Source organism: Labrus mixtus, chromosome 16, assembly GCF_963584025.1.
Source record: "Labrus mixtus chromosome 16, fLabMix1.1, whole genome shotgun sequence".
Classification (NCBI taxonomy): Eukaryota; Metazoa; Chordata; class Actinopteri; order Labriformes; family Labridae; genus Labrus; species Labrus mixtus.
Window position 1 is genome coordinate 24,755,408 of NC_083627.1, and position 24,008 is coordinate 24,779,415.

Consider the following 24,008-nt stretch of genomic DNA (forward strand, 5'->3'; position numbering starts at 1 on the left):
GTTTTTACACATTTACATTTAATCTTCCTATTTAAGACTAGTGATGCTTACTTAAATCCTGGTTGTATATATTCACATTCTTAGTTTTGATATTTTTAGTACTTATTTACTTTGTATTTAATATTATATTATGTTTAGATTTGCTAACATTGTGTTTTTTACTCATATTGTGTGTTTGGACAACCTGCTGCTGTAACGCCACAATTTCCCAGTTTGGGATGAATAAAGTAATTCTATTCTATTACTCTTCCATCTCCTGTAGAGGGTGACTGCTGCAATGACACTGCGATACCCTCAAACAATGACCGGCTGATATGTCTCACCTTGTAGTTGCTGCTGTTCACCCATCCCGTTAACTCGTCCACGGTCTTATCCAGCCGGGGTTTGTCCTGCTCCACGTCCTGGGAGCGTTGTGGGTCGTTCAGGTAGTCAATGAGGTCCTGACCCACCTGCAGCCTACGGGTAACGTCCTTCTGCAGTACCTGCTGGTAAAAATAGTCCATGTTGTCATGTTCCTCCATTGGGCACTCAGGGGCCAGCACCTGAAGCCGGCCGAGGACAGAAGAGGGAGTCGGAAAAAGATTTGAGCTGTAATCCCGTGAAGGCGGTTTGGACTGCGTATAACTGCTGTTTGATCATCAACACGCAAATCCTTGTAGAAAATATAAATCAATTCTCCACATCGATCATCCTATCTGAATCAAAAGCCCAACTTTGTAATGTTATGACAAAGACGTTAGCTTCCTTTCTTTACAACGTTAGGTCTGAATATTAACTTAAAACTTCGAGAAAGTTCTGGAAACATTGAATTGTAGCGGACCCCGATGGGTTCCTCCGATATATCCACAACAAAAACAGGCTATCAACTCTGTTTGGCTATCTGTTATGCTAACAAAAACAGCAGGTAGCTAGTTAGCACCGCGACCCTAAACAACGACAGACAGCTAGCTCCGGTAGCTAACGTTGTTTTCCCGCAGGCCTGACGCCCGGCTCCGCTCCGCTTTTCATGACCACAGGATGGAAAGTCTGCTCCGCTCTCTGCTGTCAACTCATGCAGTGGGAAAGTTACACCAAAACTTCCAAAAATAATGCCTCAGCTCCAGTGGCTGCTTCTCTTTAATCCAGGAATAAACGCGGGTAATATTAAGAGAGTTAAGAGGCGCTAAAAGCCTGCGCGCTGCCGGTGACTGACTGCAGTTTATCAGGGGGCGCAACCGAGCAACGATCAGGCCGATGGGTCTTCAGGCACCGCACAGCTAGCCAACACGATGCCTGACTAAATATGTCGAATATTTTTAATGCTATTTGAGCGTAATGTGGACCCCGAGTTTACTAAAATAGGTAGATGGAAGAACCAGTAGTAAGTAAAATTAGTATTAGTATAATTAGTAATAAGTATTTTTGACGTTCATGGATCAAATCCAGCGCTCTGGTGATGTGGGTGTGTCTGCTGTCTACACGGCCCTTGAGCGACATCTAGCGGTTTAGCTGCAGCGTTGCCTCTATCCAGTTTGCCGCAGTTCACATGTTCCGAGGTAGTCATAAACACTTGGATACACAAATCTCACACTAGAGATAAAGCACGTTTACTATTAGTCACTTTTATTTATTCATTTGTTTATTTTTTTCATTTATTTCTTTATTTTCTTAAACATAAAATTGTTAAAACAGCAGTCAAAGAGAGGGCATTAGTATCACAGCCAGTCAAGTCAGCTATGTTTATGAGTCCATCTGAGACTTTCTTCATCTTTCTATCTGTTCTCCTTGTTTCAGTCCTATCCATAGTCCTGCCAGTCTCCCCAGTCTTTGAGCACTTGGCAACTACACAACATTTGCCAGTCTTTTTTAGCACAATGTTGCAACTTTTTTTTGTTGTACATCAGTTCTCAGACTAGGAGTTCATGCAGATGAATGTGTTGGCTATGCTAAATCATCTTGATTGGAAGAACTGTCTGATTAGAGTGAAATAAACTGTTGTTTTTTTAAGCATTACATTAAATGCGTTTGAGCTATGATTTGGTGAGTGGAAAACCACGGCTGATTAATTTAAAACATCAAAGATTGGTGGATCTCACCGAACCAATTGCAAATCGTATGTTTTTAAAGTTCCTTATGTGCTGCTTGGGGCATTAAGTAAGTTGAGCACAGAAAATTCATCATATTCTACACCATCAACAAATTGCCAATTATACAAAACTACACCAAATTTCAAATACAGTAATTCACATGATTGTCATAACCTTGAGGTACATTTGCTTACAATGTCATAACTAAACTCTCAACTTTAAGCAGGTTTTCATTTCAGCAAAGCTGCACCTTTAGCCCTGAATGTTGAAATACACACACTCAAAAATTTAAATAACTTACTCCACAGTCCAGTATTAAACAGTGGGTAAACCACGGTTGTAAAAAGTGTCACTAAACTTGCTCTAAACACTAGGGAGACTGGAGGTCTATTCATGTAAACAAGTTTGTCTGTAGTGCTAAACTAATCCAGGATGTAAACAAATGCTTAAGTCGTCAGGTAGGAGCTAGTGCACAGGGCTACTGACAGGATTGGATCAGGGCCTACAAACCAACATAATCATCAATACACAGGAGAGGCCTCTCATCCCAGTAGCACAGAGAGCCCACATAATGCTTTTAGACACTGAGGGTCTGAATCATAGGTCCAACAGTTTCTTATTTTCCTTTTTAAAAAGAATGACACAGGCATGGACATTTACAATAAGCACTGAACAGAAAGAAAACAACTTCTGTTGGCCTACTCCAATTTTGAGTGAGTGGCCATTACTGTGATTCTTTTTTTTTTTTTTCCATTGCAAAACATTCTTTGTACGAACAGAATCGACATCTCAACAAAAAGTTTCTCAGATGCACAAGTATGTCAAATTTCAAGTTCTGTATGTCCTGTTTTAATCCTGACTCTTCCACGCTGGAGAGTTCAGCCGGCTGTGCCGAAGCATCTCATATTAATCCGTTTTGTATTGTTTTTTTTATCAGCTCTCCTCTACCTCCATGCTCGGTGTTTATTTGTAAAAGCAGAATGAATCACAGGATGGTCACATGAGGTGTCATGTGATTGGTTGAGATGAGCAAACTCTTGTCCAAGATGACAATATCATCGTTTTTTTTTTTAAGCTTGAACATGATGCATTGTGGTTCCATAGTTCAGACCCCTCCCATCCACATCTAGCTGTCCAGGTGTAGTCCTCTCCACCCACAGATGAGGAATCAGGGGTGTGTGGAGCAGAACGGCGTGGAGAGCCTGTGTTTTTCTTTATAGCGTGGAAGAAACAATGAGACCGAAGAGAAAAAGAGGGAGTCCATCCATCCATCCATCTTCTTTCGTTCCACCCCTCCATGCCCAAACCCCAGGGGCAGCTGTGGCTGATCAGTGAGCGAGAGGAGAGAGGAGGGGCGGGTCCAGCTGATCAGGGATCAGTGGCAATCAGTCTATGTAGTGATCAGTGATCAGGAGCAGTGAGTGGGTCCAGCCCCTCCTCTCCCCTTCACCTACCCAAGTCCCCCACCCCATACCCGATTTCAGCCCCAATCAGAGCAGCAGGACCTGTAGACAGAGGTGGCCCCCCCTGGCCCTCCACTGTCAGAGGATGATGCAGCAGCGGCACAGACGCTGGCCACCTCCATGTACAGAGGGAGGGGGTGTCACAGGGGCAAAGTAGGCGTGGACCTTGATCTCTGGAAGGTGGGCCTGTGTGAGGATAAGGTGTGTTAATAATACAAGTATGTAAATAGTTAAAGCACACAAAAAACAACATTACAAGTATTTTCTTCTGTCCTTTAAAGACCAGTTTCATGTTCAGAAAGAACATTTTTTGAGTACTTCAGGAACTCAAAAGATTGTATACTGCAGGAATACCGCATTTGTTTATTTGTTTCCAGGCAATATGTGATGTGATGTCATGACTTTGTCCCATCCTGTTATTTTTTTTTAAGCCATTTTAGTGTGTTATGGTGTTAGTTTTCTTGGACTAACACCATAACACACTAAACACATTAGGTCTTTTAAGTCTATTTGGGTTCAGTGCCCAGGCTTTAGGATGGAGATTGGGATCGGACCATAGGTACCTTACAGTCTGGAGGCTAACAGTAAATTCTCCAGGAAGACAGCAAAAAAACTTGTGCACCTAATTTCAAACTACACTTTAAACATATTTAACAAAGGTGTGGTGATATATTATTAGTGATTCTTAGAGGTTCTGTAGTGGAGACTCTGACAAAACCAGCCATGCTGTATTTCCCATTCATTTCTGTCTTCATGCAGAGCTACCGGTATGCTAACCAGCTGCTGGTCATAACCTGTTATGTAGCAAATACAACCCAAAGTCCTAAAAACGTTGGGACGTTGTGTAAAATGTAAATAAAATGTGATTGAGTTTAAAAAGAGCATCCCAGATTGTCCAACAACATACTCCAAGCGTCCAAATTGACAACTTCTCTTTCAGGGAAACGGCTCCCTTATTTCAGCAAGACAATGCCAAACCACATTCTGGCCGATCACAAGTTCAGCAGCATGACTCTGAAGTAAAAGAGTTCAGATGATAAACTGGCCACCCTGCAGTCCTGACTTGTCAGCCACTGAATAATTGTGGGAGCAAATAAAGCTTAAAACAAGACAAAGGAGATGCTGAACTGTTCAGGGGTTCAGAACTCCTACATCAAGCAAGAATGGGAAAACATACACTTTCAAAATTGAAGAAATTCATCTCCTCAGTTCCCAGAACAGCAGCTATTAACTATTAATAACAAGTGGCTGACATCCAATTGAAATAAGTATATAATTTACCACCAAAAGAAAAAGTTTCTCAGTTTCAACATTTGATATGTCTTTGCTATTTTCAAATAAATATAATTTTTCAATGATTCTGTTTTTATTTACATTTTACACAACTTCCCAGCTTTTTAGAACCTGGGGTTGTACATATGAATATAAGTATGGATGTCCTCAAGAAACAAGTGAAGTTCCAATATAACCACAGTATTATATATATTTGTATAACATTATGGAAGAGGATTAAAACACATTCCTGTTAGTATTCCAAACAAGACCAATTCTAAGCTATAAAAAAAGTAATCTCCTTTTGATTTCCACTGACCCTTATACGCTTGATACCCGCCCTGGTGACTTGCTGACAGTCGTAGAGCTCAATGCGCTCCAGGCGATGGCAGCTCTTCAGGTGTTCCAGGGTCACATCAGTAATGAGGGGGCAGTTGTCCAGCTCCACCACAGTGAGGCGCTCTTGTCCACAGGTGCTGCTGCTCAGAGCTCTGATGCCATCGTCTGTGATCAGCTCGCAGTGGGACAAAGACTGCAAAGGGCGCACAGAAAGATGGATTCATGCTTCACACACATTCAGGAATGCAGGAGAAAGAACCATTGATAATAACAGAACTGTAAATGTTTACCAGGGCTTGCAGGCGCGGGCAGTGGATAGACAGCTGAACCAGGGTGTTATCTGTCACCTGAGGAGGGGACCAGATTGATTTTTAGTCTCACATCTCATGTATAATTTATAGTTTTTAGAAGCATGTGTTGTGTGTTTGAGTTGACTTTGTATCCTGCTATAGCTTTTTAGTTAAGTTTATTAGTCCTTTTTGACAGAGGCCATGCACAACACAACTGTTGAGCCAGAGTTAGTTAAAAAAGCTCATTAAAACAAGTGCTCTCTTCTTTTACTTCCTCATCTACCCACAATTCCCAGAATAATGCATGTCTTTCTCCAAAGTGTCACTCTCTAACCCAGATGAGTAAAGCAAAGACTTCTTCCAGATTTAACATCAATATATAACGAGTTAACTGCCAATTGCCTTACCAAAATACATTCTTCTAGGTCCATTTTTTCAAGCTCATGACAATTCTGTGAAGAAAATAAATAAATCATTCAAATCAGAAATATTGAACGTGACCCAAAATAAGAGAACAAGAAGATGAGACAGAAACTCACCCTGGCGAGCACAGTGAAGCCAGCGTCTGTAACATGGGAGCATCGTGCAGCTTCAAGGATCCTGAGAGCAAACAAACACAAAAAAAACACCCTGTGAAGACCCGGCTTGGGTTGTATAGTTAAAGAATGGTATGCTACCAAGGTTTATCGAAACCTTTAGATAGCAGTCGAATTTGAAAAGGGGTTATATACATTTTAATGTTTTTTTGTGTCGAATCATGTATCAAAGTCAGATCAAAATCCATCCGTTCAATAAAAATCTGTTATTTCAAATTTTTTGTCACAGTGGGACATTGCATTTTTGTCCTTTCAATGGGAAAACAACATTTTTAGTTAATTTGATTTGTATTTAGATCAAGGAAGAGAGATCCCATCACAAAAAGTCACTGGAGACTCGTGGAGAAGCATTTTAATTCCAGGTGTGAACTTCTGTACTCACAGCTGTCCACTTGTGATTGGATCATCCAGGGCACATGTTTAAACCAGGTGTGAACAGGGTCTAATCATTTTTTTGGGGATAATACAGCAAACTGTTGATTAAATTGTTGTGAAAGAATAGGTGCATGTCTATGTGTGTTTTTTTTTCTCACTTCAGTCGAGGACAGTTGAGTCCCATCGCAGTGAGGGAGGCATCAGTGATGTTGCTGCAGCCAGACACACAAAGGATCTGTAGCTTGTGGCAACCTCGGCACAGGCTGACCAGGCCTTCATCGGTTATCTGCTGGAGGGAAAAAGACAGAAATCACAAAAAACTACTGAGGCAAACAGACAAATCCCTCATGCATTATTGTCCGTCTCCCTCTCCCCCCTGAATCCCACAAATAAATGTTTGTCTTACTGTGCAAGACTGCATGTTGATGGTGGTGAGTTCTGGGCAGTGCTTCTGAAGGTGTTTCAATGCTCCGTCTTCCAGCTGAGTAAGAATAAAATATATGAAATATTAATAAACAAACACCTGGATCAATTATTTATGTATGTCAACTTTGTTTCTTCCAAATGAATGAAATCAAGTCACATGCCAAACCTGTCCCCTGTGACTCCAAAAAGATGAGTCATGGGGGCCTAATGGTATTTTTTTCCAAGCAAGAAAAGTAGACAAAACTTTGGTTAAAAAAAACCACAACAAGCTGAGTACACAGCCTGAAGAAAATATTGGCTCCACAGACGCAGAAGAAAACAGAAATGCCAGCCCAAGACAAACCTCTACATCAACAAAAACCCCAACCGATGAGATTAAAAAAAATAACCCACAGGTTGGAAAATCTACACTGTAAAGAGCAGCAAGCAGGAAAAGGGCATATTTCAATTTAGAAACCCATTTCTCAGAAGTGGGAAATAAATTGGTTTCTGGGGTATATCGGATTATTTTCTTTGATTTAAAAAACAACAGCAATACATTTAAAGGTAATTGTTTAGAGTTGTTGTGAACATTTTTCCACAGCTACTGCATATTGAGAAGCCCCAAAGTAACGTGTTCACAGTAACCTGTGAAGGGTGATCTCTGACAGCATGTATCACAACGTCTTAATAAAAACATGAAATAATTGTATATAGTACCTCTAAAAACACAGATTTACAAAGCTTTGGAGCTACAAGCAAAACATTCTAACAAAGCACAAGAACACACACACAAAAGAACCTAACAAACAAAAAACCTGAGCAACATCATTTTATTATGATATTATCTTTGTAGGTAATACAACAAAGAGTTATTATTTACCTGCTTTTAGTATAGTGTCTTGAGATAAAATGGTTATGAATTGGTGCTATGCAAATAAAGATTGATTGATTGATTGATAATTAACTCAACCATCATATGAACTGAAACCAGAAGAACCAAAGATGTAAGATGATGTAAGAAATTTAAAAGAGATAAAATAATAATATTAATAGCCCTTTGACATGCGACTTGAAAAGGTGAAATGCGTTCAACCAATCCAGCATGTGAGTATTTTATATATAATCTTCATCTTAAGGTTTCTAATGTCTTAAAATACGAATTCAGAAGGCCTCAAGCACTCACTGTAAGAAAAAGAAAATCTTGCCTTTGTGTTTTGTGAGTGGGCTTGTGTGTTTGCATTCTAATCACCGTACCTGTGTGCAGCCTCTGAGGAACAGTGCTCGTAAGCCATTGCAGCCTCTAGCCAGAGCCTCGATTCCATCGCGTGTGATCTGGTCACACCATGACAGGTTCAACATCTCCAGCATTCTGCAGCCATCGCTGAGAGAGCACACACATAACGCAGAGAAGAAGAAGAGAAACACATGTGAACATGACGGCCTAATAGAGCCATGTAGTACATTACAATACTTCACAAAAGGGCCCCATGTATCAGATTTTAAATGCCTGCCAAAATCATTACTTTTTTAACTAGTGCATAATATACAGAAAACAATCCTCTGACTATGTGTACAGGTATCACCTTCTTCACTGAACAACAATGAGGTGGCCGATATCAGAATAATATAGACGTTTTTGATATGTGTTTATGTTTTTTCTTATCTGCATGAATACAGTTTTTTTTTTTTGAGGGAACATATAAAGCAAAAAATGCTTTGGCATCGTTTGCATCACTCCTTTCACAAAAGGCCCAATATAAGTTTGCCAATATTGGAGATCAAAGGCCTATTTGTGTCTGCAGATATGTTTTTCGATATGCACCCCTGCTACAACTTTCTGTACAGAACATATCACACCGAAAACAATCATCATCACCACTATTTGTATCAGAGTCGAGAAGACAATGCTTGGCCTTAGAACTGGTTGATGATGTTACATAACGTTACAGATCAACTTGAAAGAGGTGATTTGATTTCAGCAGAAAAAGAAATCACTCTTTTGGCAGCACTCCTCCTCCAATATAACTATAGTCTCAAAAATACCTAATGTCTACTAAAGAGTTCAGTAACACAACACAGTGTGCATAATGTAGAGAACGTGCGAGGAATGAAGAATGACTCTCTTTAGGGGTCTTTATGTCGATGGCGTGGCAGCTACCTGAGGGCTTTGAGGGAGTGGTTGCTGATCGACACACAGGACGTGAGATCAAGCTGTTTGAGTTTGGCGCAAAACTTGCTGAGGCTGAGGCAGGTGCTGTCGGTGATCTTGGTGCAGCCGTTCAGGTTCAACACTTCGATGTTCCTGCAGTTCTGAGCAAACGTCCTGGGAAACAGTGGAACAGTAAATGGGGAATTACTCTGGAGTTGCTTCAGTGAATAAGTAAGTAGTCAGATGCTGTGAGCTGCTCAGGAGCCAATTAACAGAGTCATCTACACACCCTTGGGAGGTTGTTGTACAGCTACAGTACTTTTTTTATAATTAACTTGAGATAAGAGCTTGTGCTTCTTAAACCAAGTGCTTATAGAACGCATTCTTCAAGCTAGATCATGTTAATGAGAAGATGAAGAGGAGCACTCCATCTTCCATTTTTGGCTTTGTGTGTTTGTGGACAGAGTAAAAGTGCTACTGAAACGTTTTTAGCACAGACTCCCCTGGGAGTGAAGAGACAAAAGCTGCTTAAACTTGAAACATAATCACTTCAGTAAATAATAAAACCAACGAGAGAATGACTTTAGGGAAAGCAGAAGAAGCAGACTCAAGAGACATTCTCACTTCATGGAGGCATCTCCCACGCTCAGGCAGCCCCGGAGGCTCAGCTGCCTCAGGAAGCCTCCACATCGCTTGGAAATGTTCTCCACCACTCGGCCCTGAGAGACGCAGGGACAGAGAGTAAGAGAGAGGGAGAGAGTGATATGACTTGGGCCACCACGGAGGACAGAGGATCAGCTGTGACGTCACAGTTGGCGCCAAAGCCCAGTGACCTAACGCTAAGCTTCGGGCTGGATAATGCTACTCAACAAGTACACGCATGCAGCACATATAGGCAAGCACACATACACAGACACATACACAGACACAGACACAGACACAGACACAGACACAGACACAGACACAGACACATACACAGACACAGACACAGACACAGACACAGACACATACACATACACAGACACATACACAGACAGATACACAGACACAGACACAGACACAGACACATACACAGACACATACACATACACAGACACAGACAGATACACAGACACAGACACAGACACATACACAGACAGATACACATACACATACACAGACACACACACACACACACACACACAGACAGATACACAGACACATACAGATACACAGACAGATACAGATACACATACACATACAGATACACAGACACAGACACAGACACATACACAGACACATACACAGACACATACACATACACATACACAGACACAGACACAGATACAGATACACAGACACATACACAGACACATACACAGACAGATACAGATACACAGACACATACACAGACACATACACAGACACATACACAGACACATACACAGACACAGACACAGACAGATACAGATACAGATACAGATACACAGACACATACACAGACACAGACACAGACACATACACAGACACAGATACAGATACACAGACACATACACAGACACATACACAGACACAGACACAGACAGATACAGATACACAGACACATACACACATACACATACACATACACACACACAGACAGATACACAGACACAGACACATACACACACATACACAGACACAGACACATACACATACACAGACAGATACACATACACAGACACAGACACAGAAGCAGACACATACACAGACACATACACAGACAGATACACATACACAGACACAGACACACACACACACAGACACATACAGATACACAGACACATACAGATACACAGACACAGACACATACACATACACAGACACAGACACATACACAGACACATACAGATACACAGACACATACACATACACATACACAGACAGATACACAGACACAGACACATACACATACACAGACACAGACACAGACAGATACAGATACACAGACACAGACACATACACATACACAGACACAGACACAGACAGATACAGATACACAGACACATACAGATACACAGACACATACAGATACACAGACACATACACATACACATACACAGACAGATACAGATACACAGACACAGACACAGACACATACACAGACACAGACACAGACAGATACACAGACACATACAGATACACATACACATACACATACACAGACACATACAGATACACAGACACACATACATATACACATACACAGACACAGACACATACACATACACATACACAGACACAGACACATACAGATACACATACACAGACACAGACACATACAGATACACATACACAGACACACATACATATACACATACAGATACACATACACATACACAGACACATACAGATACACATACACAGACACACATACATATACACATACAGATACACATACACAGACACAGACACAGACACATACAGATACACATACACATACACAGACACACATACAGATACACATACACAGACACACATACATATACACATACAGATACACATACACATACACAGACACATACAGATACACATACACAGACACACATACATATACACATACAGATACACATACACAGACACAGACACAGACACATACAGATACACAGACACACACTCACTTGGCTCTTCTCATTATTCCCTCTCTCATAAACACACCACTTACCTCTATGTCTGTCTGAAAATTGAACAAGTCAATCTTTTGCCAGTTACTGCCATCTAGAGCCAGGACGTTCCACGCCTAAAAGAGTCAAGTCAAGTCAACTTTATTTATACAGTACATTTAAATCAAGGGTTGACCAAAGTGCTTTACAGAGTAAAACGGTAAAACAGGAAACAAGACTGCATCATAAAACAATGTAACTAATAATAATAAAAATCTACTGAGATGAAAACATCATCAAATGATAGTAAAAGTCAAATCTGTTGGGATAAAACATTCTCATCTTAAAAAGAGAGCCAGAGAAACGAGATGAAATCATTTAAAACATTCAAGAGTGGGAGCAGATCTCATTTGGAGTGCTAAGCTGTTCCGCAGGTTTGGGGCAGCTACCACAAAAGCTTGGTCGCCCCATGACTTTGAGACTTGTTTTGGGGACACCCAGAAGCAGCTGGTTGCTCTGGCTGGAGTGGGAACATTGACCGGTTCACTTCAGTAAGGCGTTGCCTACCCAATAACTGCTTTAAAACTTTAAAACAACATTTTTAATTAAATCCTGTAGCAGACAGGGAGCCACTGGAGGGAAAGCAGCACAGTGGCAATGAGGTACCTCTTATTTTTGCCTGTTAGGAGGTGAGCAGAAAAAATCGATTTATGTAAAAATCGAGATTCTTAAATGGATTCATAACTTCCCCAAAAAATGTTTGGCTAATCAGTCACTCCCTGCCAAGTGCTAAGGCTAGCTCTCTAACTCAGTAGAATGTGAAATGGAGCCGCAGTAAATTCAACCAGTCTCACAGATGACTGGAGCAGATCCTGAAGTATGTACTAATTCAAAAATAGATTTTGGATCCATGAATCCAGAGTAATTTTGAATCAAAAATAGATTCTGAATCAAAGTGTGACCCCAAGAATCGCAAATTGAAATCAAATCGTGAGACACCCAAAGATTCCCAACCCTACCGCGGGTCAACCTCCTCTGTACAGCACTTTTTAGTATGGCTCTTTGTAAGTATAAACTATGGCGGCTTCCTGTTTCTTTGCTCAGGGGGGGCAGGTGCACAAGCTGCATTTTCACTTCATAAGGCAGTCTGGAGGCTCTTTTGTAAGGACTGGCTTCTTTTCTCTGTGTGATGTCATTATAAACAGGAAAACTTTGACGTATGGGACTAACTATGACATTGTAATGTGTATTATTCACAAATATTTGATGAAAAACGTTGTTATTCTATTACCTGTATTGGTATCAGCCACCGATACAGCCTAAAATTCAGTGTGGAGTATGCCAGAGAATGCACCAACCTGATACTACAACCATTAGACCCAAAAATTCAACTACTTTTAGGGTCAGTGTATTTGTGAAGATAACATACAACAACAGCGTGGTTGGCAGGGTACCCAGCAGGGTAGGGTACCCACTCTTGCCATTACACCGGTCTAGGTACCAGAGTCTGTGTCAGGAAGAAAAAAAAATGTACTGGAACGTCCCTTCTGATAATTTGAGATCACAATGTTTGGAACTTAAGGTAGGCACAAAATCTTCCAATGACTCATCAGAAACATGTTAATGGTCAACACATATGTATCATACAGTGGAGAGAATTATACTACATGTGCTTTAATCTTCACATCCACAGAAAATATTTAAAACAATTCTAAATGTATTGGAGGTGTTTAAAGAGAAGCAGCGGCGCAGGTCTTTATTCACAGTCAACCTGCTGAGCTCTGGTTATTATTCACAGTAAGCTCATTCATAAATGGCTTTCAGCTGCAATGCTCTATGGCTTAACCGCAGTCCCCTCTGCACATAACCAGCAGATGGCACTATATTATAGACATTTCTAGAGAATTCAGTAATGGTATTCCTTTAACTATACAGTGGTTTTGGAGACATTCATGCTTTCTCTGAAAACAGTGAGTGTGTTAGCATACAGTGGGCGGTTTGGAGGTGTAGAGAGAAAAATGCTTACCTTGGATACTTGGGCACACCTACAGAGTGTAACCACATCCAGATAGGAGAATATTCTACAAAGGGAGACAAAACAAGAAAAACAAGAGGGTTGTTTGAGTTGATCTCTCAACAGCTATGCTCTGGTGTGATTTAATATGCTTGGTGTGATTTAATGTCCTTAAAAAACAGAACAATCCCCTATGTTTGGTAAGCAGAAGAGCCCCACACGGGGAGTGTTTAAAGCTATGGGCCCGATCAGCCACAAAGGGCTGCATGCAGCAGGCTACTGGGTCAGCTCAATCCATTAATCTGCCAATGAGTAATCTCTGGCGCTCAGACAGGCAAGGCCACAGTCAGCATGGGACAGACATACATACATTTACAGAGGGACACACAGAAAAAACAAAACATGGACTACTTGTGAATAAACGGCCTGTTACTGCCTTAAACGGCAGATCTATAGAAAACCTGAGGTATTGTTGGGACATATCTATACTGGAGTCTCAGGACAGAGAGTACATGTATACAATCAACCAAGCAATGCAAAGGCAAAGACACACACACACACACACACACACACACACACACACACACACACACACACACACACACACACACACACACACACACACACACACACACACACACACACACACACACACACACACACACACACACACACACACACACACACACACACACACACACACACACACACACACACACACACACACACACACACACACACACACACACACACACACACACACACACACACACACACACACACACACACACACACCTTGAGGTGATCCCAGGCCACCAGAGAAGCAGACCAATCAAGCAGGCGCTCATTGATCCCCCTTCTAATAACTGGTTAATGGCTGTGGCGCTGAACATTGATTGGCTGTCTGTTTTAATCAAATACAATCTGACTTTCCATTATGTGTGAGCGAGAGGCCTTTTAACCAATCACAGAAGAATTCTGTTAATCACACTCACACGGAAGCAATCTGCCAATCTGATTTGTTGAGTCCGGCTCTTTTGAGTCTTGTTAACTTCTTTGACACCTGCACTTCATAAACGCATAATAGTAAAAAAAAAGAAAAAGAAAAAGAAAAAAAGGCTCAAGTAAAGACAGACTGTTTAAACGTAACTACAGCTGTATCACTGACATGAACATCAGAAAGGGGAGGCTATGATATAACACAGCCATATTCAGAGCATGAGTATGCTTTTCACTTTAGTTCACACAAGATGCTCGGATGCTGCCTCCAAACACTGACAGGGAAGAAAACGAGTTTAGCAGCCTCAGATTTATCCGTCAAGTCCTGCCGCTGTATGCCCATTCTTTCTACCACGGTGCGTAATTGGATTTTAATGGAACACTGTTTGTTGACAAAATGTTCACCTGGCCCTTCAAGCATAGCTACATAAGAGAGAGTGGAGCCTTCACAAGGAGTTCATGACTAGTTGCCATAGTAACTCCAGTTAGACGTGTATCTTGGTGGTGGTAGGGAGGGTACTGAGTCAGTGCTTCTGGGTAAGGAGACCCTGAACAACACTGAACTCTCTCTGAGGCTCGTCAGCCTGTCAGACTAGCTTCTTCTAAATCACAGTGGATAACTGTGCTGCGCTGGCCTAATTAGCAGCTGTTGTTGATGCAGCACCTGAGAGGCAAAAAACACAAAAACCAGCCAGGTACCCAGGCTTCCTCAGTGATACATGCAACATCATATGTTTATGAGATTACTTGTTAATCATGTTACTAGTAAAGGAAATATAGATCATTAAGTCAGGGACAACAGATGTAAATTAGCCTTTTGGCTAACTCTGGCATATTTACAGAAATGTTTATTAATATGCAATGTTCCTGTAAAATTACAAAATAAATACAATAAAAAGAAGTATTCATATGGCAACATACATGTCAATACACTGCACATGTATGATTTACTTTTATGGCCAAGAATCTTAAGAAACAACAACATTGGATTTAAGAGTTCTAAATAGTTTGACCAACTAGTGATATTTTCCCCTTTTCTTGTCTTTTTTTTTTTTTTTTTTATAAAAGCAGCTCTTTCTAAAAATAACCTAAATTGACTTTTAAATAAACATCTTCATTTCAATATCTTTAGGACTTGAGCTGTCAGTTGAAAAATGCATATTTATTGACACAAAACGTCATTTATTTATTTGAAAAACTAATCTCCATATGGTTGAAGCCTTTATTTCTTTGGAACCACTTTGAATGCCTCAACGGGTAAAATTGTCCCAAATATTTTAGAGACAAATCAGAGAAGTGTCTTAATTTGAGTGTTAGAACATTAATTACTTTTTTTTTTTAAATCAGGTTTATCCTCTCTTAACATCAGATATTTGTATGATTCTTTGTGGGGAATATCTGATTTACATTCTAGATATAAATATAATGTAATTTTTGTCTATATATGATTTTGGCTTTCAGAATGTCTTCTTTCACAGATTTATACCTACCTTATACAAATGCACCTGGAACAACATAATGTCCCTGGCTGTGTACCATGGTAACAGGGCATAACAAAATTAGAAATGCATAAAAAGCTTCTGTCAACCCACTTTCCATGCTTTAAAAACAAGATTTACTGCCATAACAAAAAGTCCTCCTCATGGCTGAAACATGTGACAGTAGGTCATGTGTTGTAGCTGTTGGGTGTGAGGGTACCTATGAAAGTGAAAGTAGTGCTGGTGATAACGGGTGTACTGGTGGTCTCTGTCGAGCACAGCTGGAGCAGCAGCAGAGCACAGCACTGCGGAATTCCCCACTAGCTAAGACAAGCTATTTATAGCACACACACACACACACACACACACACACACACACACACACACACACACACACACACACACACACACACACACACACACACACACACACACACACACACACACACACACACACACACACACACACACACACACACACACACACACACACACACACACACACACACACACACACACACACACACACACACAGTGTGCATAGGCCCAGCAGCATTTCACACACACAAACCCACACAAACAAACAGTGCACCTAATATGTCTGCAGAGCTACATGCAGGTGCACACAAACACATAAGCACATGGAAACCAGAGGGGAAGGTGGACGCCTGTGATGTCAGATTTTTGGGTCATCTGGGACAAAATATTGGTCTGTAGGTCACACAGTAAACCAACACTCATTTCAGACTAGTGACCAACATACACCCCAGAAAAACACAGACACCAACACAGTACACACACAACTAGTGACACAACAAACACACACTCCTACACATAAGTGTTCAAGGCTGCTTCTGATTATGAGTAACCCTGACCTAAGTCCTCATCCCTGGGTATAATGTGTAGCATCGCATGCGTGCGTGTGTGTGTGTGTGTGTGTGTGTGTGTGTGTGTGTGTGTGTGTGTGTGTGTGTGTGTGTGTGTGTGTGTGTGTGTGTGTGTGTGTGTGTGTGTGTGTGTGTGTGTTAATCTTACCTAAGAAGAAGCTCTTTGGGGAGCTTCTTATTAATGGGGGCTTCATCACTGTTTGAGAACACCTGCCAACACACATGATAAAAACAACAACAAAGAAACAGAGATTAAAACACAATATTATCATCATCAGGGATCTAAAACAGGCTTGGGGACATTCATTCTTTTTGCCAACTCAAAATGTGTTAAGAGGACACGTTCAATTTTTTTCACAAGGTAGTTGTAAAACAATTCTCTATATCCCAAATGTACATTAAATTCTTATTTACAGCTTTAATAGTTCCTTCAGTCCATATTGGCCTCTAAATGTTCCCTTCTACCCATGAGACATCTGGCAGAGTGCTATTGTTCGGTATATTAAAGTTTCCCGATAACTGAAAAGGACTTTTCCAGAATTTTCCGGTAAACAAAAGTTACTGCCCCCTTGCTCTCATATAATCATACACTATTTGGGCATATTTTTTTACTTTACAGTAGAGTCAAACCTCTGTCAATGGCTCACAGGTATTGGGACTGCGCCTTGAAACACTGTCCTAAGTTTGTCTTCCTCTCTGGTGTTGGTAGTCAGGAACAATCATGTGGGTGCAGCAAGAAAGGCACAAAGAGAACAAAGGAGTACAGACTGGAGTCTTGATTAAAACGCTTCTAAATGAATCAAAGTATGGGGCTTAACAGACAATAAATATATTGCAGACGTTTCAGTCCATCTTGACTTTCGCGGTGCAGAAAGTCCAAGTGACAGTTGCACACATGAACTAAAATAAGGACAATACTTACTGGATAGTTAGTAAATAAAGTGTCTGTAGGACTACTCTGTTGGGATTTGATCAATGAAAATAATGAATACCAATGTTAATCTTTTTAAAGTGTGTGGGTCCTGGGGGGGGGGGGGGGGTTCTAGTTCAAGTTTGGACAGGTCCAAGGAAAAAACCTGATCTACTGTAATTTGAGGCTTAAGGATTCTTTTATTTTAATTAATAGGAAATTGGAAAAATGGGGCAGACAATGTATTCTTAAAACGACTAGACCTTTAAAGATATTTTGTTTTTTTATATGCCCACCCTTCTGAAACCTCATTTTATTGGTGGGTGGCATGATCTCAGTTTCAGTTTTTTTTTTGCTTTGTGTGGTAACAGTATTATATCGCAGTATTACAGTATAAAAAAGGGATTGTGCATATGAACCACATATTGACACACTATTATACCGCTTAACCAGACGGGGTGTCGGGGGAGAGGCTTGACTACAGTGTGCATCATGAAATTTAGAAAAATGGCAGTGGGGTCAAAACAGACAGCGTTGAAACAGACAACTTTTGTTAAACCACATTGTGGTAAAATGGTTTATATTCTCATGTTATGAAACTGCTTTGACTGTTTTAATGCCATGGAGCTGAAAAATAAAACTAAAGATTTCATAAGGGGTAATATAATTTTTTTTTTGTTTAGATTTTATAAAATTGTTATAAAAAAGTAGTTTTTAAGAATCGGTATCGAAGTCAAGGTATCGGTATCGAAAATTTTTGAACGATACCCAGCCCTAATGAGAAGTATTTTTGCCTATAAATAGGAACATTGTCTTTCTTGATTTTTGAATACACCATTTATAAAGGGATGAAAGGAGGAGTAACTGTGACCAACTTAATCCTCAATGAGCATGACCTGACATGACCTGAAACATTTTGAATCTCTCCTTTAATGAAACTATAACCTTGAATTACCTTTCCAGTAACCAGCAAGAGAAAGAAGCTATCGCTTCCTTAAGCCAGGCTTATAAAACAAGCCAGAGCTACATTTGGTTTTCCACGTCCCCTCCTTACAAGCTTATAATTCTGTTAGCCTGGTCAGCTTGTTGGCATGCTTATCTCAATTAGTCTACTCGCTGGATGTCTGGCCATCTGCTGAGAGGGACACACACACAAGCACACACAAATACTCACACTCAAGCACACACAGGTGATTCAAGTCAGACCTTTCTGTGAGAGAGACAGAGGCAGAACATTCTAGATCAGGTGGGACGTATTCAGCCATGAATTTAAATTACAGCAAACACCCACATTCGCAGGGCCTATGCAGACATGCATCCTGCTAGTGATACGCATCGCAGCAACTGTGTCTAATGAGGGGGACTCCCTGCTGTGTCATGGGCAAACACTGAAAATATGAAAGCACAAAGAAGAGCAAGGAAAAGGTACAGCAGGACAAAAGGTTGATTCTGATGTTCCATCTTGGCATCCACCTCGCTAGCTGAACAATGCAAGTCCCTCAAAGGAGAAAGCAATAAAGTAAAGGGAAGATGGGGAAAGAGGAAAGAAAGGGAGAACATGAGGAAGAACAAACAAAGCACTTGTGCTGTAGTCAAGGTGAAAATGAAGCCATGAAATAAGTATTAAAATCAGAGAGTGACAGGAGAGGGAGGAAGTAAAGGCCACTTGAGAGGAAGTGGGGTCGAAACACAAAAGACAGGGAGGTGGTCCAGTCATGGTCCGGCAAATAATTAACCAAGCTGGTTTGAATTTTAACCTCCATGCTCAGGAAACAAAGTGGTTCCAAACACAGATCTGAAGCTTCATCCAATAACAGCTTTGTGATACATAAACTGTTTCCATCAGTGGTTCCCACATAACCTGTATTGAATAACACGTTTTCCCAGCCTGCCCATAAGGCTTTGGTCCAACTACCTCTGAATAAGCACTTGAAAATAAAGCCTTTATCATTATCATGTGGCTGTCAGCTGCAGTTATATTTAGAGCTTTGTCAATTGAGTAAACTGGAAGTAAAACTGACCTTAATAGTACAATACTGACTGGGTACTGAATGTTGGGAAACGAACATGCCATGTCAACAAACGAGGCCTTCGGCACATTAAGGAAGTGTCTCTCTCGAAAGCCAGAGGTGGCTTAGGATTTAGGACTAAATTTAGACCTAATTCCAAACCACCTCTGTAACACATCACTCACCTTTGACCCCACTCAACAAACACAGTTGCACACAATCAAAGCAAAGCTAAGTTGGTTTTACACAACAAAGACCAGGGGCAAATAATCCCCTCGTGGTGTGGTTTAAATAACCAAATGTATCATATGTTTACTGTAATTGTGTAGGGCAGATAGTCTGGTACTGTACACCTTTGTGAGACATAAAAGTTCTCTATTTTAGCATTTTTAGACATCAAGCACTGGAAGGCACCGAACTAGCAAATACCTGAAATGAACTCTGACATGCATAATTCCCATAAGTCTAAAAACAAGAAGTGTTACCTTGAGTTCTGGAACTTTGCGGTAAAATATTATCACTATTACTTTTAGAGAACTGATCAAATTATTAAAAAATATGTCATGATCTATAAGTATCAGCTTTATGACGACCTGCTTAATGTAAATGTAATGTTGATCAACCACAAAGGGCATTTGGCCTTCAGACATTTTCATCGAAGAGTTCACCAGGTGGAATGGCATGAACAGTATGTGGTGTGTAATCTCAGCCACGGTTGTGACATTATGACAGCGAGGTTCAAAGTCATCTCTGGTGCGCACACTTCACTAAAGTTATCACCTCAGTGTTCTGGTGCCCTCGTTCCCTGTGCCAGCAGAGCAGCATTCCCAAGCAGGGAGTTCCTCTCTACTGTCATACTCCTATTCCTAGACAGAGCATTACAGTGTGCAAATCTTATTATTATTATTTTTTTTAACTTGCATGGATCCAGTTTAGAGTATAAAAATGGCTACATTGAAACAAATATCTTGAAATAAGATATGGGGCACTTTTTGTGTTTCCTGGTCAGCAATACTTCAAGTTCATCATAAAGTATTATCTCAGGTGTTAGACTTACCCTCTATTACCCCCACTCTCAAGCTCATTCCCCACCATACAATGGTTTTCATCTACGTCTAAGAAGCTTACAGCTCTGTTGAGAAATCCTCCGACAAGGCAACAAACATCAGCGCCTTCTGTTCTCACTCACTCACTCACTCACTCTTAACACAACTATGTTCAGGAGACATGGCAACCTTACAGCGTCTGCACACCTGACGCTGAAAGTCAAGTACCATCAAGTCAAACAAGAAAGAATCTCAACAATGTGTGAATGATATTCCAGAGAAACAATGCTCACACAGCTCAGGGGACCAGTTGAACCGGAGCTGATTTAGTGCTGGAACACAATTACAGAGAAAACGCTGACACAGCAAAACATTATAATTATTATACCACTGGAATTTAGCATGGATTTGCACTCTGGGGCAATTTGTAGAAATGCATTCAGCTAAGCAGAGTTGAAAGTCATTATGAGATGTGATCTAGGTTACTCAAGTATAGGCCTACATTTTCCACCTGCTATTTCATACTCAGACTTTTCAACATAATATAAAGACTAAATATTCATAGCTTTAGTCACAGTTACTGTGAAAATGGAGGCTTTACAAACAGGGCCCATCGCCATTACTCAAATATGATCTATCATAAAAGATTATACAACACAACAATATGTAAAGAAGATTCATTTACAGCATCAAACACAACTACAACATAACGAACAAGCAATAACCTGCAGTGATTCATTATAAAACTGAAAGGAATCTATTAAGGTTTACTTTTCTCTAAATCTCTACTAAAATTAAACTTGAGGACTTATTCTTGTAATGGAGGTTTTTTGTTTTACCTTTGGATATATCCACTTGTATTGAAGTTTAATTTGTTAATCATTATTCCACCCACTGCAGATGAGCACTGAACTCTAACACCTCAAAGAGGTGTGTGTTTACCACCTTCCTGCAACTCTGTCATGAAAATATAGAAAGATTATGAAAAGGAAACATGACAACACATAGCCTGACAGATGCCATAGCTCTCAATGGCATCTGTCATTCACAGGTAACACAGGAGGTGTCACTTGTTTTGTAGTGTTATCTGCCTAATTGAATGTTGCTACACTTTTTTTTGTCTAAATCTCCATCTGCAGCCCCAGACCTCCCCTCCCACCCCCACCCCCCAAAAAGCCTGTAACCTCAGGCGACAGTGCCTGCCAGCCCAGCCAGTCTCGGCCCTGATGTATTGACTCTCCTCAGCCACAGCCCTCCTGTGTCCCGCAGTCCTGAGCTCCATGTTGTCGCTGACTACTGGTGCGGCAGGACAATAACAGGATTTTGGATTACCCTTGACCAACAAAACGCCTCGGATTCAGACTGCATGTAAAAAAAAAAAAAAAAAGGGAACACGGTTGACCACACACACACAAACACACTTCGCTTATACAAGCCCACGACTCCCACGTCTACTTGAAACAAACAGTTTAACCGCTTGGTGGTCCACTCCCTCTGTCATACCTCGAACCGGCCCTTGGTGATACCGTTCATGTCTGCGGCGGCACCGTCCCCGTTTCACGAACACCGTTATTGTTTTTTAACGCCGTTTTATTTTTTGGTCGGCCAGGGTGTAGTGAAGGAGCCGAGCTGGAGCTGGGTCCTCACACCCTCCTCCTCCCACCTCCCACCCCCAGCCGTCAGCGAGGCTCCTGAGTCCGGGTCAGCGAGGGCGGTGGTGGTGTCGGTCCGGAGCGGCCTGCGGTAACGTCAGCGGTGGTTGTCTCGGAGACCGACGGCTCCCCAGCCCGTCTCATCGCAGGGCTACAAAAATAACAATAATAACATGGACGGTCTGTCAAGTGACTTCACTTCCGCCTCTCCCTTCATCGCTCCAGCCCCGAGTCAGCTGGCCCCCCAAATAGACAAGTTTGCTTCCAACAGAACAAAAGAAACACGCGAAATTAGCTCCAATTTCACGTCTCACTTTCTATCCACCGCATCGGACACACGTATCAAGACTGACACGGACGTTTTTTCCCTTTACGTTTTCTGTTTACTTGCGGAGAAAGGGGAGGGGTTTACGTGACGTCATTGCTGCGGGAAAAGCACGCGTGGTCGATTTGTTTTGATTGTGGTGGTCTTGCAGAGATTTGGGGGGAATAGCGACAACGGTGTGTCTGTTCTGGAGATTTTACACCAAGGCAGTCACGGGGTTCGCCCACAGCAGCACCGGGCCTGACCTGACACGAACCGGCGGGATTGATTAAGGGAAGGAAACACTCGCATCTGTTAACGCCAGATCCAGGGTCAAAGATTTTCACTGCGTTAGAGATCAGTGACACTGCCATATAAAGGCTTCAAACTGCAGACACACACCAAAAAAACATGTACCCTGTAGCCTGTCTAATGCAATAGGCTATATTAACATAATTTGGTGAAGGGTGTCCTCATATTGCTTCAATGAGAGATTCGGACTGTTTTCAATGCAGTGAGGTTATCTTTTAACATCTCGATCATAAATAAACACATATACCTACATACAGACTAATATGTACCAAATTAAATAGGCCTAAGTCATAGCCTAGTGCAGTGGTATTAAAAAAGGTTAGCCTTATAAATCTAGATAATTAGGTAGGCTAACAGATGGGTTAATTTAGGCTTAGGCTACATAAGGTAGCCTATTTACGACAGTGTGCATATACAGATGTCAGATAAGGAGGATATTAGGCTATAGGCTATTTTTTATTAGATTTAGTAAGTGGAAATAAGATGTGGTTAAGTGATCTTATTTACATGAACAGTGGATGTTTTGTTACAGGGTTAATTCACAGTGACAGCTATGTAGTTAGGGTATAGCCTATTACTGTTAAATATTCCATATTCTTGTGTAGCCATTTTAATGTTGTTTGTTGCTTTCAAGAAACAGACCCCTTTTTTTAATAGCCTATATTTCCCTCTTTTTTTAGCACATTGATTAATAGAGAAAGCTGGAGTAATGTTTCTACTGCACTGACAGGTAGACCAACATTTGTTCAGTGTTTTAAGGACTTGATAATTAATACAAACAACTTTACGAAATTGAAGATTTAAAAGCCAAACTTCAA

At 41.0% G+C, this 24,008-nt stretch overlaps 2 protein-coding genes and 1 long non-coding RNA gene across 40 annotated transcripts in view; 1 reads left to right on the forward strand and 2 right to left on the reverse strand.

Moving 5' to 3' along the window:
* The window catches only part of clasp2 (cytoplasmic linker associated protein 2), a 58,213-nt gene extending 57,000 nt beyond the window's left edge, over positions 1-1,213 (reverse strand). For 35 of the 37 annotated variants that reach the window (XM_061059457.1, XM_061059453.1, XM_061059455.1 and 32 more), the window contains exon 1: positions 324-1,213. In XM_061059457.1, coding sequence (XP_060915440.1) covers positions 324-521 — 198 coding nt within the window. In that variant the 5' untranslated portion in view covers positions 522-1,213. The remainder of the gene's footprint in view (positions 1-323) is intronic. The other 2 variants (XM_061059461.1, XM_061059459.1) reach the window with 1 other exon arrangement.
* The window catches only part of LOC132990938 (uncharacterized), a 24,982-nt gene extending 18,517 nt beyond the window's left edge, over positions 1-6,465 (forward strand). The window contains exon 3 of the long non-coding RNA XR_009676130.1: positions 6,389-6,465. This is a non-coding gene — a long non-coding RNA (uncharacterized LOC132990938). The remainder of the gene's footprint in view (positions 1-6,388) is intronic.
* Positions 1,582-22,964, reverse strand: fbxl2 (F-box and leucine-rich repeat protein 2). Of its 2 annotated transcripts, none has more exons than XM_061059478.1 (14): positions 22,426-22,964; positions 17,106-17,167; positions 13,606-13,660; positions 11,642-11,716; positions 9,583-9,677; positions 8,968-9,132; positions 8,064-8,190; positions 6,808-6,882; positions 6,560-6,687; positions 5,970-6,030; positions 5,838-5,882; positions 5,431-5,487; positions 5,121-5,333; positions 1,582-3,715 (listed from the first exon to the last, which is right to left on the reverse strand). In XM_061059478.1, the coding sequence occupies exons 1-14, from the start codon at positions 22,453-22,455 to the stop codon at positions 3,608-3,610; spliced, it is 1,296 nt and encodes a 431-aa protein (XP_060915461.1). In that variant the 5' UTR covers positions 22,456-22,964; the 3' UTR covers positions 1,582-3,607. The 2 variants fall into 2 exon arrangements, with proteins under 2 accessions (XP_060915461.1, XP_060915460.1); XM_061059477.1 differs by having other exon boundaries at positions 6,560-6,690; positions 22,426-22,962.
* Positions 22,965-24,008: the final 1,044 nt, after the last annotated feature.

Coding starts and splice junctions, on each gene's coding strand:
- fbxl2 (XM_061059477.1), bottom strand. CDS start 22,455: ATGAACGGTATCACCAAGGGCCGGTTCGAG. Junction 8,191..8,967: donor CACTCCCTCAAAGCCCTCAG/GTAGCTGCCACG, acceptor GTGCTCTCTCAG/CGATGGCTGCAGAATGCTGG. Junction 6,691..6,807: donor TCAACATGCAGTCTTGCACA/GTAAGACAAACA, acceptor TTTTCCCTCCAG/CAGATAACCGATGAAGGCCT.